At 55.0% G+C, this 14042-nt stretch overlaps 1 protein-coding gene and 1 long non-coding RNA gene across 3 annotated transcripts in view; one reads left to right on the forward strand and one right to left on the reverse strand.

The window, feature by feature from the left end:
* The window catches only part of ITGB4 (integrin subunit beta 4), a 30871-nt gene extending 22319 nt beyond the window's left edge, over positions 1-8552 (reverse strand). The window contains exons 1-10 of the mRNA XM_088028147.1: positions 8475-8552; positions 5736-5824; positions 4462-4544; positions 4122-4223; positions 3764-3968; positions 3144-3240; positions 2571-2742; positions 1119-1382; positions 700-789; positions 266-388 (exon numbers count right to left, since the gene is read on the reverse strand). Coding sequence (XP_087884273.1) covers positions 266-388; positions 700-789; positions 1119-1382; positions 2571-2742; positions 3144-3240; positions 3764-3968; positions 4122-4223; positions 4462-4544; positions 5736-5814 — 1215 coding nt within the window. The 5' untranslated portion in view covers positions 5815-5824; positions 8475-8552. The remainder of the gene's footprint in view (positions 1-265; positions 389-699; positions 790-1118; positions 1383-2570; positions 2743-3143; positions 3241-3763; positions 3969-4121; positions 4224-4461; positions 4545-5735; positions 5825-8474) is intronic.
* On the forward strand, positions 19-3552 carry LOC114216145 (uncharacterized). 2 transcript variants are annotated; one of them, XR_003610721.2, is made up of 3 exons: positions 19-774; positions 1237-1349; positions 3410-3552. It is a non-coding gene; the product is annotated as an uncharacterized LOC114216145 (long non-coding RNA). The 2 variants fall into 2 exon arrangements; XR_015769306.1 differs by lacking the exon at positions 3410-3552 and adding an exon at positions 1445-1863.
* Positions 8553-14042: the final 5490 nt, after the last annotated feature.

Consider the following 14042-nt stretch of genomic DNA (forward strand, 5'->3'; position numbering starts at 1 on the left):
GGGCTCGATCCCAGGACCCTGGGATCATGACCTGAGCTGAAGGCAGACGCTTAATGAGTGAGCCACCCAGGCACCTCCCCCCAATTTTTTTTATTAAGTAATTCCTATGCCCAACGTGGGGCTCAAACTCATGACCTCGAGATCAAGAGTTAGCCAGGAGGCCATAAAGGCCACGCTCCTGACCTCTGCTCAGGCAGACCACCCCCCCACAACCTTTGCAGGGCCTGGCGCCCATCCTCCCCTTCCCCAAACCCCAGAGGCTTACCACTTTCCCCCGCTGGATGTGGAAGGACCCAGTATTCGTCTTTTGTAAGTCATTGGAGGTGACCTCTGTCCGCAGGCCTCGGGGGCTTTCCAGGGCCCGGATGTCCAGGTTGGAACGAATGCGCTGAAGAAGGGCAAGCTATCAATGGTCTGGGAGGGGGAGCCCGGGCTCACCCCCTCTGGCCTGGCCTGGCTGAGCCCCACCCACTCTGCACGGAGGACTGAGGTGGAGTGGGGGGGTCAAGGCGGCAGAGCCCGCGGGAACTTGGGGCCAGGCTAAGGTGGGCATCTCAGGGTCCCCAGGGAACAGCGGAGGCCCTTCCTCACTGGCCTATCTTATCTCTCAACCTTTACTTGGGCCCTCCGTTGCCCATTCTGCCTCCTCCCCAGCCCTGCCCCAGAAGGACTCCGCCCGGGGCCCGCGCTGGCCCTTACGTTGAAGGCTTCCTGCAGCAACTCCACAATGTTGGAGGAGTCCTCCTGCAGCACCCCCAGTGAGGAGACAGGGAAGTACGTGTGCAGCTTCTGTGGGAGAGAGTGCCAGTCCAGGGCTAAGCCTTCAACAAGTATCACCTCACTGAATCTGGACAATAGCTTTGGGGTTACCCTCCCTTTGCTGATGGGGAAGCTAAGGCCTGGTGTCTTCTGGAGCCTGCCCTCCTCACCCCTACCTGCTGGGGAGTGGGGTTGGGGGATGGGCACACGAACTCCCTTTCCCATCAGGGAGGGTCCACCCTTGGGGGAGCCAAAAGCTCTGGGAAGGAAGGAAGAGTGGGGGGGAGGGAGGATGTCTGAGAAGTCCCGTGGACTCCCCTCCCGCCCCCCTCTTGCCCAGGGAGGCCTCCGCCCCGCACCTCGTAATAGCTGTAGGAGTAGTTGGTGACAGCAAAGATGGGGATGATGTTGTGTTTGCCAAGCAGGCGCACCAGGGTGGGCACAGACGGATAGTCCTGCGTCTTGTACTGGGTATAGGTGCCCGAGGAGTCCAGGTGGCATGCCTCGTCATTGCGGCTCATGATGCCGGCCAGCACGTTGACACCGTCTGCCTCATAGTGGAAAGCTGACTCGGTGGAGAACACCAGCAGGTGGGTGCTGTCGGGGCGCCAGCCAATGTCCCTCTGGGAAGGACAAGGAAGGGAGGCCCATCGAGCAGGCTGCCTACTGAGGACATGTGTCACAGTGTCGTGTATGACTGACGAAGCGGGTCCCAACATGAGCTCAGCTAAGCCACGGGATTCACGGCGTGCCCCCATCATGGACAAGGCACGTGACAGCACGTGAGCCATGGCGGTGGGCAGCGGAAAGCGGCAATGAGGATGCGGGAAGGATGCAGGCGGGGTCTGTGCGCACAGTGGTCACCGCGCAAGACCCGAGCTAGCTTCATCCGACTGGCCCCCCAGGCTTCATAATTACTCTGAGGAAATATTTTAACTGCATGGGAAAATGTACACCTACAATGTTGAATGAAAAGGCTGGTTAGGGGAGCCTGGGTGGCTTCGTCGGTTGAGCGTCTGCTTTTGGCTCGGGTCCTGGGATCAAGCCCTGCGTCGGGCTCCCTGCTCAGTGGGGAGCCTGCTTCTCCCTCTCCCTCTGCAGCTCCCCCTGCTTGCGCTCTCTCTCTTCCTCCCAAATAAATAAATAATATATATATAAAAAAAGAAAAGGCCGGTTAAAATAGATGCAGCTGTGCATGGATTTGGAAAACTATGTATCACAAGTGAAAATGCTCGTGACAGTGTTAATTGAAAAAAAAAAGCAAATTTCAGAATTAAAAGTACACTGATTCCAGCTATATAAAGTAAGGAAAGGGAACAAAATATGCTGGTGGGATATCAAGTGGCTGGCTGGCTGGTTGGGGTGAAATTATGGGCGATTTCTGTTCTTTGTTTTCCAAATTGTTTATACGATGGGTATATTATTTTCAAAATGAAAAAATTGCTGTGCACATAAAAACTGCCCTCTTCAGCTAGCTGCCCGGTGCAGTTGGAGACTGTGGGTCCTGGAAGACTGGCATTAGCAGGGAGATTGGTGGTAGGCTGGCTTCAGGGCACAGAAGATTCCAGAACCCCAGAACTCATGTCTGCTTCGCTGGTCAGTACAAAAGCAGACTGACCGCTCAGGCCGGGGGACCTTGGATCCCAGCACATCTCCACCTGGCTTATAATTGCGGGCCCCCTGGAGGGTCTTAGCTTGTCTTTGGGCATAGGGGTCTCGGCCTGACACCAGAGCAGGCCGGTGGGCAGCTCATGCCCTTGCAAAGAAGCACAATCCTGGTCTGGGTGGGCAGGGCTCTCCCTGGCACTCACCGTGCACACGGCCACCTGCAGGATGGCATCAAAACCTCCTTCAGGAGCGTCCAGGTTGCCTGAGATCCGCTCCCCTAGCAGTTTATTCCGAAACTCTTCCAAGTTTTCCGTCAGGCTGATGACATTCTTGAAGGAGAAGGGGGCGTCGCTTTTGGGCCAGGGCTCCTTCAGCCTGGGCAGAGGTGGAGGGAGAGAGAGAGAGAGAGAGAGAGAGACAGAGTCAGGAAAGAAGACCCCCATGCCCCTGTGCCCACCCTCTCTGAAAGTGGCCCACTGGTCCACTTCAACCAGAACACTTCGAAGTGCCCTGGTAGCGAGGAGGTGGGTCGCGTGGCTGGGACCCCTGCCCACTCGGTCACTCATTTCTTTTTTTTTTTCTTTTAAGATTTTATTTTTTAAAAAGGTATTTATTTATTTGAGAGCGAGCGAGCGAGCAAGGGTGGGGGGACATAGAGAGAGGGAGGAGCAGATGCCCAGACTCTCCAGCTGAGCAGGGAGCCCGATGGGATCATGACCTGAGCCGAAGGCAGATGCTTAACCGACTGAGCCCCCCGGCGCCCCTCAGTCACTCACTTCTCAGGCCTCATGTCTGTCTGAGGGACGCTGACTTTGTCCACAAACTTGCCAAATCCAATAGTGTAGTCATCAGTGAGCTCGCTCAGGACCTGGGCTGGGTGTCAACAGGAAAAAGAGGGGGCAGCTGAGCCCCAACACCCCCACATCAGCAGAGGGGGCCAGGGGCTGGCCCGGGAAGGAGGAAGAGGGAAAATAACCTCCTGTCAATACCTTGCATGTGAACATCAGTTCATGCTCACAGTAGCCCTTGTCCCTGTTCACAGACGAAGGAAGTGGGACTCGGCAGGCCCAGAGTCATGCATGGAGCAAGTTGGAGGGGGCAGCCAGGAGCCCGGAGAACCTCAGCCTCATGGCCATGAGTGTACTCCTTGTCGGGGTCAGAGGGCTCTGCTGCCCACCCAGCCTGAAGTCCTGAGTGGTTAGTGGGGTCTGGCTAGGACCCACGCCTGAGAATGGGAGGGAAGGGATTTCTTGGGGGGCTCAGATATCGTAACCTTCCTTGTGGCATGGGTATAGCCATCCTGAGCCCTAGCCTCCTGAGCAGGGGCCCAGCCAGCTGGATGAGGCCACCCTCTCCGTTTCCTACCCCACTGTCCTCTATGCTGGCCCAGCCATACCCAGTCTCTCTCCCATCTGCTTGAGGTTGTCCAGATCGTCGGACATGGAGTTGGAGAAATCCATGAGGATGTACAGGTCCATAGGGCTCTTCTCGGGCTCGAACACCTTCAGCTCAAAGTGCTTCTCCTCGCCTGGCCGCAGCCGGACCCGTAACCCCTGGGGCGACACCTGGCTGCGCTGCAGGTTGGGGTTGATCGGGGTGTCCTGTGTCCAGGGGAGGGGGACAGCTGGCTGGAGGGTCACTCCAGAGACCTGATGGGGAACCTCTCAGCCCAGCCAGTGGACATAGTGGACCCCTGTAAACAGCCGGCCTTGAACGTGGGTGGGCCCACTTCCCTTGACCCCCAGTCCAGGCACCTCTGTGATCTCGAAGCTGCTCTCCATGACCACCATGCTCTCCCACCGGCAGCCGGCAGCCAGCAGCTCTGCCTGGGTGTTGCAGCGCCGCTCCTTGAACATCTGGCCAAAGGAGGTGGGGTCAGGGGGGCAGTGCCCATCCCCTGGCTGTCCCAACCCCGGATCTCTCCTGATCCTTGACTGTTCCACACCCACCCGGCCTAAGGCTGGGCTGAGGGTGCAGCAGGTGTGGACTTGGCCAGAGCCTGGCGTGGGGCATGATGGGGTGGGGCACCCCGGTTGGGGAACAGGCCAGGGCTGGCGCTGGGCTCAGGATAGCAGGCAGGCGATAGCAGCTCACCTCATCCATGCAGTAGGCACATTCCCTGTCCACGCGGATGCACTCCGTGCAGCTCTTCACCTGGGCCCTCTTGCAGCGGTTCGCTGGAGGGCAGAGATGAGCAGACCCATGAGATGAACCTCACCAGGGACCAAGCCCTTTCCCGCATGCATCCTCATTGGAGAGAGGCAGGGTTTCTCTCTCACTTTACGGAGGAGGAAAGGGAGGCCAGTGGGTAGATGGTCTGCCCCCCTGGCATAGCTGGGGCAGAGTCAGGTCTCACACCTGAACTTTGCACTCAAGTCCGGATGGTGCAGTCTGAGACAGAAGGGCTGGCCCATTTGCTGGTGGGGACACCCTGGCCGTCCCTCCCCTGCTCCTCCAGGGGACAGAAACTGTGTCTGCCTTGCTTATTGCTGTTTCCCAGTACCCAGCCCAAGCCCAGCCCAAGCCCAGCACACAGCAAATTGTTAATAAATGAACGAAGAAAAACTCCAGAGTTTCCCCAAGGCTTACTGGGATTCCCTTTGGTTCTGTTCAGTTAAAATCACAGTGAAGGGGGGAGGTGCCTGGGTGGCTCAGTCAGTTAAGCGTCTGCCTTCGGCTCAGGTCATGATCCCAGGGTCCTGGGATCGAGCCTTGCATCGGGCTCCCTGCTCAGCGGGAAGCCTGCTTCTCCCTCTGCCCCTTCCCCCCCCCACCCCCCGCTCACGTGTGCTCTCTCTCTCTCTCTCTCTCAAATAAATAAATAAAATCTTAAAAAAAAAAAGAAAATTTGTAATAAAAAAAATCACAGTGAGGACCTACTGTGTACACTCAGTGCACACAATGGGTGGCCTCCTGTGCGGTGGGCGATGGTGCGCGGTCAGTATTTAACACTGGCTCTGGTGGGGAGGGAGAAGTCCTGCCTTGCAGCATTGCCCATGTTCCCGCCATGGTCTATTCCAGGCTACCAACACAGCCTTCTCTGAAGGCAAAATTTTCATCGGTAGGAACTGACTGGAAGAGAGTCACCGGTCTCTCCTCCAGGTTCCCATAAAAAACACTCTGCAAGTGCCTCAGTTCGCTGAGTGGGCAGCTTCTCTCGCCTCTAGAGCAAGTCTTCCTCGGTGTTCTGGGCCACAAGGCTCAGGCTCACTGCTCCCCAGGCCTTGAAGTGGGCCGTGGTTGTTTGTTGAATGGCCAAGTGAGCGCTGGGGTAAGACACCCTGTGGGCGGCCTCTGTATGAGGGCAGTGCCTTGACAGGGAGGCCCCCCCCGCCCAGAAGGGTGTTGCAGAGGCGTGCCAGACTCACCCATTTCCCCGGGGAAGCTGACGCCCAGCAGGACTGCCAGCAGCAGCCTGGTCCACGGGCTGGGACTCGGTCCTGCCATTCTCTTCCGCCTGTGTAATGACAGCAATAACTGACATAAGACGTTCCCCAGCCCGGGTCCCTGCCGGTCAGAACTCTAGCATTCCCACTGCCCAGGGGTGGAAACCGAGGCTCAGACAGCTTCAGTGATATTCCAAGGCCACCCAGCCTGCAAACGGCGGGATCCAGGGCCCCCAACTCCTCTTGCCATCCCTGGAGTGACTAGATGCCTTGCAGGTCTGCACCCTGCCCCGGGAGGCCCCACCCTCACATCATGGAGGACTATGGGCTTTGAGCTTGTGCTCATGCCAGGTCTCCTACGCTGATCTCGTGGAGGGCAGGGCAAGGCTTATTCTGCCTTTGGCTTTCAGATCCCAGTGGGCCTGGGTCAGCTCTCCCCCAACAGGGGGCCACCCCTTGAGGGCCTGGCTCTACCCTCCCGCCCAGTCTCTGTCGTGGCCCAATTGCCCTTTAAGGAAGGTGGTGTGGCCAAGGGAAGAGGGGGTCCTCCCAAGATCTGGGGCCTGCAGGGGGGAGGAGGGAGCTGGCCGCACCCAGCTAGGCTCTGCAATGACTGTCTGGCCCATCACTGGTGGGGTCCCCTGCCCTACCCCCTACCCTGCCTGCTCCAGAGTTGAGTTTTCGGGGTCCCTGAGCAGATCATCCTTCCAGAAGTTAGTCTGGAGCTATGTTACAAGCCTCTCCTGCTCACACACACACACATACACTGTGCCACCTCCCCAGGGTTGGGGAAGCCTGTGGAAGGGGGCAGGAAGGCCCTGCCTCCCTCCCTCTAAGGCATGTGGCTCCCAGGAGGCCATCAGCAGCCCCAAAACATCCACAGGCTGGGGAAGAGCTGCCATCTCAGAGGGGCCTGGGGTAAGGAAGCCCTGAGCCAGCCGGGGGAAATGACTTTCCTGCAGCCTTGGGGTGTAGGCACCACACCCACATGCTACACAATACAGGTTGCAGACTGGACCTCCCCGGGGCCCATTATACACGCGGGTATGGGCACTGGAGGGCCGAACCCAGCTCTTACTCACCCTCCCGTGCCCACAGGCTGGGCACAGAGCAGGCACGGGCCCAGCACTTCACCTACGGGATGGCTATTTCATCTACGCAGGAACCCGGTGGGGGATGACTGCATTACCCCATCTCCCAGATGAGGAGATAGAGATGGGGCACAAGGCTGCAGGGCTTCCTCATCCCACAGCCAGCAGTGGGGCGGGGGGCGGGGGGGGGGGCGGACCGGACCAGGGCAGTCCAGACCCGCCTCCATTTAACTTCTTTGTTATCCTCAGAGGCCATAAGATGGCCGTTAGGGGGCTAGTTATGCACTCAAGAGTGTTTTTGTTTGACTCAACTTGTGTTTAAAAAGTCTTAAAAGTAACTGTCAACATTAAAAACAATGAGATTTCATGGAAAATTTAGGATTATGGGCTTACTGGAGGTTGTGGCCACAGGCTGGGCCAGGTACTCAGGACATGCACTCTCCAGGCAACCCTGGGACTCTCCCGGAAACACACTTCCTCCCATCCCACAGGACCCCTGCTTTCCTCCCACCCCACAGGACCCCTGCTTAGCACATCTGCACCTGCCCACCATAGCCCCTGCCCTTCATGTTTTCACATCTCCTGGCCCCTCGGCTGCTCTATCACCCAAAGAAATCGGGGCCCAGGAGACAGGCACCCCTTCCTCACTGTCCCCCAGCTCTCTCTCTTCTCTCAGCCCCCAGCATGGAGAGAGACTCTCAGCCTTCATTTCCAGCTCTGTCAGATCCTGGGGCTCAGGGTGTGGCCAGGCCGTGCTGGGGAGGGAAGGAGCCCAGCCGGGCTCTCAGAAGCCATCGGAAGTCCCTGCACCACAGCCAGAGGGCCACCAGTTGCTGAGTGGGAAAGGGGGCAAGCGCTGGAAGAGGCTGCAGCGGTGGGCATAGCTCCCAGGGCTGCTGAATGAGGTCAGGAGAGCTTCCTGGAGGAAGGGTGTCCTGAGCTGACTTTGAAGGGAGGGCAGGCATGTACTTGGCCAAAAAGAGAGTCAGGGACTCCCCAGACCTCAGCAAACATGTGCTTGGCCAAGGGGGGAGTCAGCGCCTCCCCAGGCCCCAGATGGCCTTGCGGCACTGCACACAGCAGGCCAGGCCTCGGCAAACATGGAGAGCCTTTGCCTGTAGGTGGCTGTTGCCCCCCACTTCTTTGCAAACCCCAGTGGGCCCAGCCCATAGGCCGGCCAGCCACTGCCGAGCCTCTGCCCATTTCTCCCGAACACCCACCCAACCCTCAGGCCTCTCTCCCTGCTGCCCTCCTTTAGCGCCAAGGTCTCAGGGCCATGAGCCCTGTCCGGCTCCACTGCCCCGCTGCCCCAGCTGCCCCCCGGGGCACACCCTGGCAGCCCAGGCATGTGCCCTGGGCAGGATGGGGCCAAGGTCAGCCAACCTTTAGGAAGGGAAGAGCTGACGAAATGAAAGCGACCCGGGCCTCCCAAAAGCGCCCCCTGATTTGCCGGCCAGGCTGGGTGGGCACTCACTTTCCCCTCCTCGCCTCCGAGGTCCCAGAATGGACGCCCAGCTCCAGCGGTCAGGGACACTGGAGGGGCGGGCGGGGTGCAGCCCAGCGACCCCCTGACTGCCCCCGGCCCGCGCCCAAGCCCCTGGCGCCTGCCGCGGTCGGAGGCCAGACCTACCTTGGCGCGCACTCGCGCCCTCCCCGCGCTGGGCTCCGCTCGGCCGCTCCGGCTGCAGCGCGCGGGCGAGCCGGGACTGTCCGGAGGGCGGCTGGCAGGGAGGGCGGGCGGCGGGCGGCGGCCGCGGGGAGGGGACCGCTTTATGGGGCGGGCGGCAGGTGGGAAGGAGGCGCTGGTGAGTCAGGCCGGCTGCATTCCTGCGCGCGGCGCGCACCTGTCGAGACAGGAGCCGGGGCGCCGCCGCCGCCGCCGCCGGGCCCGCCCCCCGGAAAAGGCTGCGGCTCCCTCGGCGCCCGGCCCCTGCGCCCCAACTGATGGCGGCGGGGGAGGAGCCTCCCCCCTCTCTCCAGTCCAGCCCCGGGCGCCGCGCCTCCCCAGCCCTCCAGGCTGCAGACTCGACTCGGGCGTCCGGCAGCCTCGGGGCCGGGGGTGGCCTGTTAGCCCCCGGCTCCGACCGCCGCCCTCCCACCTCCGGACGCTAGGCTGTGAGCAGCCCCGCTGCCCCGACGGCCAAACCCGCAATCGACCACGCGCATGCCTTCCGTCCTGTGCCGGCGCGAGGCGCGGGCCCAGGGATGCCCCAGCTCGATCTGTCATTCCTTGGGTCCGCTCAGCCTCCCCTTCCCCCCGCCTGCACTTGTGTCCAGAGGGAGATCCCAGTAAGGACTGCTTCCCTGAGTGTCCTCAGGCAAGGTACTTAAACCTCCTTAAAATGTGAGTAATACCCACTAAGTGGCCAGCACCGACCTGACATGGAGTAGGCACTCAAATTGTTATAGTTGTTCTTGACAAGCTGGTTCACAAATCTGACCCCTGCGGTCCTCTGCGTGCAGTCTTTCAAGTGCCACACGTGTTCAAGCTGCAGCCTCTCAAGTTGCTCGATGACCCCAACCTGGTCTCCTTCTCTCGCCCCACCTGCCAACAGTGCCAGACTAGCAGCCCCTCTGCCGAAACCACGCAGCTTCCGGCCACCGTGCTTTTGCTGGAGGCTGGGCCCTCTGCTCAGGATGTCTCCATTCTCCCACACCCCTGCCCTCAACCAGCCTGGTTTATCCTTCTTTCACTTGACGGCATTGCGTTGATGTCACATGCTCCAGAGAGCCTCTTGACCTCCCTGCACCTTTGGTTGGATTATGTGTCCCTGTAGCCACCCCGCCCCCAGGGCATGGCTTTTTCTTCTCATTTGCTATATTGGTTTGAAATGATCTGTTTAGGGGTTTCTCTTCCCCACTAGACTGTGAGCCCTGGGGATGGATGCTCTCTAGCACATCCTTTAATTTCCAGCACCTAGCACAGTGCCTGTCACATAGCAGGTGCTCAGTGAAAGCATGGCTGAACCAAATGCGACTGCCACAAAGCCTCCCAGCGTCTGCAAACAGGCTTGTGCACTGCCAACTCTCAGACTGATCATGGGGGCAGGTAGGACCAGATGTGGCAGTGCCATGGATACGTGAGTGCTCCCTGCAACTGTGTGAGCCACAGTCTCCCTTGCTGGCCTAACCAGTGGTCTTTTTTTTTTTTTTTTTTAAGATCTTATTTGGGGCACCTGGGTGGCTCACTTGGTAAAGTGTCTGCCTTCGGCTCAGGTCATGATCCCGGGGTCCTGGGATCGAGCCCCATGTCCCCCCTACTCAGCGGGGAGTCTGCTTCTTCCTCTCCCTCTGCCTGCCACTTCCCCTGCTCTCTCTCTCCCTGACAAATAAATAAAATTAAAAATAAATAAATAAAGTAAGCTCTATGCCCAACGTAGGGCTTAAACTCATGGCCTATGAGATCAGGAGTCCCATGCTCTCCCGACAAAGCCAGCCAAGCACCCTCTGCTTAACGATGGGTCTCCAGGGTGCCTGGGTGGCTCAGTTGGTTAAGCGACTGCCTTCGGCTCAGGTCATGATCCTGGAGTCCTGGGATCGAGTCCCACATCGGGCTCCCTGCTCGACGGGGAGTCTGCTTCTCCCTCTGACCCTCTTCCCTCTCGTGCTCTCTATCTCTCATTCTCTCTCTCTCAAATAAGTAAATAAAATCTTTAAAAAACAAACAAAACGATGGGTCTCCAAAGTGGACTGCAGACTCTCTAGGGACATGCCAGATGATCCACTGTTTTGTGTTTGACAATGTACATCGCTTATTGTAGGGTGGTATGTGTTTCTACAAATAAACAAGGTAAATGATCAATAGTGGATGTGTGATCAGAACAGTCTGGTGACCATTCTAGAGACCCACTGTCAACCACCTCTCTAACTGAGATAGACACCCCTCAGGTGGGCAGTTGCTAGGCCTGGTCTCTCCCCAGGGCTAGGGGATTGCACAATAGACCCTTGTTAAATTATTTTTCCCCCAGGGGCACCTGGGTGGCTCAGTCAGTTAAGCATCTGACTTGATTTCAGCTCAGGTCATGATTTCAGGGTCCTAGGATCGAGCCCCACATCGGGCTCCCTGCTCAGCAGAGAGCTTTGCCTTCTCCCTCTGCCTCTTCCTGGCAGACGCTTAACGACTGAGCCATCCAGGTGCCTCTACCATTGTACACTATTGAATAAATAAAAAATTATTCATGCAAAGAAATTATTCATGCATAGTATTTGAAAAAAAAAAGAAAAAAATGTATTAGCCACCATTAGAGTGGACTATATTAACTATTTACTCTGAAATTGATAGTTAAAAGAATTCACCCTTTGGGCACTATTGACAGGATTATAAAATGGTGCAACTGCTCTAGAACATAGTATGGTGGTCCTCAAAAAATTAAACACGGGACTACCACGTGTTCCATCAATCCCACTTTTGGGATATATCCAAAATAATTGAAAGTAGGGTGGAGAAGATTTATTTGCACACCATGTTCATATAGCAGCACTATTCAAATTCCAAGGGGTGGGAACAACCCAACGCCCATTGACGGATGGATAAACCAAATGTGGTATTTAGATACTAAAGAATATTATTCAACCTTAAAAAGGCAGGAAATCTTGCCACATGCAACATAGATGGACATTATGGTAAGTGGAAATAAGCCAATTACAGAAAGACAAATACTGTATGATTCCACTTATATGAGGTTTCTAAAGGAGTCAAATTCATTGAGACAAAAAAATGGAATGGTAGTTAACCAGGGGCTGGAGGAGAAAGAAATGGGGAGCTGTTTAATAGGTATAGAGTTTCAGTTCTCAAGTTGAAAAGTTCTGGAGAGGGGCGCCTGGGTGGCTCAGTTGGTTAAGCGACTGCCTTCAGCTCAGGTCATGATCCTGGAGTCCCGGGATTGAGTCCCACATAGGGCTCCCTGCTCAGCAGGGAGTCTGCTTCTCCCTCTGACCCTCTTCCCTCTCGTGCTCTCTGTCTCTCACTCTCTCTCTCTCTCAAATAAATAAATAAAATCTTTAAAAAAAAAAAGTTCTGGAGACCTGTTGCCCAACAATGTGAATATACTTAACACTGTTGAACTGTACATTTACAAATGATTAAAATGGTAATTTTTATGTTATATGTTTTTACCACAAAATCTTTTGGGTTGTTTTGTAATAATAGTGATTTTTTAAAAGTTTCTACCTCGGGGCGCTTGGGTGGCTCAGTTGGTTAAGCGTCTGCCTTCTGCTCAGGTCATGATCTCAGGGTCCTGGGATCAAGCCCCATATCGGGCTTCCTGCTCAGCGGGGAGTCTGCTTTTACCTCTCCCTCTACCCCTCCCCCTGCTCGTGCAGGTGCTCTCTCTCTCTCAAATAAGTAAAATCTTAAAAAACAAAAAAAAGTTTCTACCTTGTTTGAGGAAAGCATCAGCATCCTAGAAACTGACTGGAAAGCAAAGCCTTTTGGTGAACGCACTAACCCCTCCAGCCTGCTCTTACCTACAGGTCCTGACCTGAGCCACAGTGTCCAGCAGTGTTCCTGCCCTCCAGCCCTGCCCTGCAGGCAAACCACCCCTGCTGCAAACTGGCCGTTTCTCCTCCCGAAAGGGGTTTTGTGCAATTCAGAGTTTTTCATAAACCGACACTCTTGTTTGTATAGCCTCTAGTCAATGGAAGATTTTTGTAGTAGGAAACGGAGGACCTCCCTTAAATCCTGAACAGGTTTTCCTAATTCCCAAAGTTTTACATATTTTCCTAATTTACTACTCACTAAATGTGTGAATAGGACTTTACCCACCTTTTATTAGTCAACATGCTTAAAGTCTTATTTTTTTAAAGATTTTATTTATTTATTTTTTTAAAGATTTTATTATTTATTTATTTGACAGAGAGAGACACAGAGAGAGAGGGAACACAAGCAGGGGGAGTGGGAGAGGGAGAAGCAGGCATTCCACGGAGCATGGAGCCGGATGTGGGGCTGAACCCCACGACCCTGGGACCATGACCTGAGACAAAGGCAGACGCTTAATGCCTGAGCCACCCAGGGGCCCCAAGATTTTATTTTTTTTAAGATTTTATTTATTTATTTATTTGACAGAGAGAAAGAGAGAGCACAAGCAGGGGAAGCGGCAGGCAGAGGGAGAGGGAGAAGCAGGCTCTCCGCCGAGCTGGGAGCCCAATGCGGGGCTCGATCCCGGGACTCCTGGATCATGACCTGATCCGAAGGCAGACACTTAACCGACTGAGCCATCCAGCACCCCTAAAGATTTTATTTTTAAGTAGTCTCTAACCGCAACATGGTGCTTCTGTACCAAGCCAGCCAGATGCCCCTTTAAAGTCCTATTTTAGGGGTGCCTGGGTGGCTCAGTCAGCTAAGTGACTCTTGGTTTCCACTCAGGTCTTGATCTCAGGGTTGTGAGTTCATGTCCCATGCTGGGCATAGAGCCTACTTTAAAAAAAAAAAGGTCCTATTTTAGCTTTACATTTCAGACCTGTTCAATAAAACACGAAATAATAAAAAATAAAAGGTAAAATAAAAGTTTCTATAACCCAAAAAGAAGCATTTATCCTGTATTTTGGAGGACTTAGGTTTTTTTTTTTTTTTTATTAATTTTTTAAAGTAAGCTCCACACCCACACCCAATGTAGGGCTTGAACTCACAATCTCGAGATCAGGAGTTACATTCTCTACTGACTGAGTCAGGCATATCCTACATTTTTGGAGGCACATAGTTCATCCCCTGTTGATGAAGGGAGCTTTTTTCTTTTTTCTTTTTCTTTTCTTTTTTTCTAAAGATTTTATTTATTTATTTGAGAGAGAGAGAATGAGAGACAGAGAGCATGAGAGGGAAGAGGGTCAGAGGGAGAAGCAGACTCCCCGCTGAGCAGGGAGCCCGATGTGGGACTCGATCCCAGGACTCCAGGATCATGACCTGAGCTGAAGGCAGTCGCTTAACCAACTGAGCTACCCAGGCGCCCTATTTTTCTTTTTTAATCAGAAGGATAGCTTCTATTAATGTAGAAACAGAAAATCACCATTCTTCAACCTCCAAACTCAGGCAAAGATCAACAAGGAATGCTGACTAAAACCACTCAGTGAAAGTTTGCTGGGAAGTGGGCAGGGTGACAAAGCATCATCATTCCCTCTAGCTTACTTCTTAATGACAAAGTAAATAATGTATTTTTACAATGGAGAGAGATGGCAGTCATTTCCTTAATAATCACTAACAGTG

This window comes from Eumetopias jubatus, unplaced genomic scaffold (genome assembly GCF_037043125.1).
Source record: "Eumetopias jubatus isolate StellerSeaLion01/CBP00866 unplaced genomic scaffold, mEumJub1_p1.0 scaffold_10, whole genome shotgun sequence".
NCBI classification, from domain to species: Eukaryota; Metazoa; Chordata; class Mammalia; order Carnivora; family Otariidae; genus Eumetopias; species Eumetopias jubatus.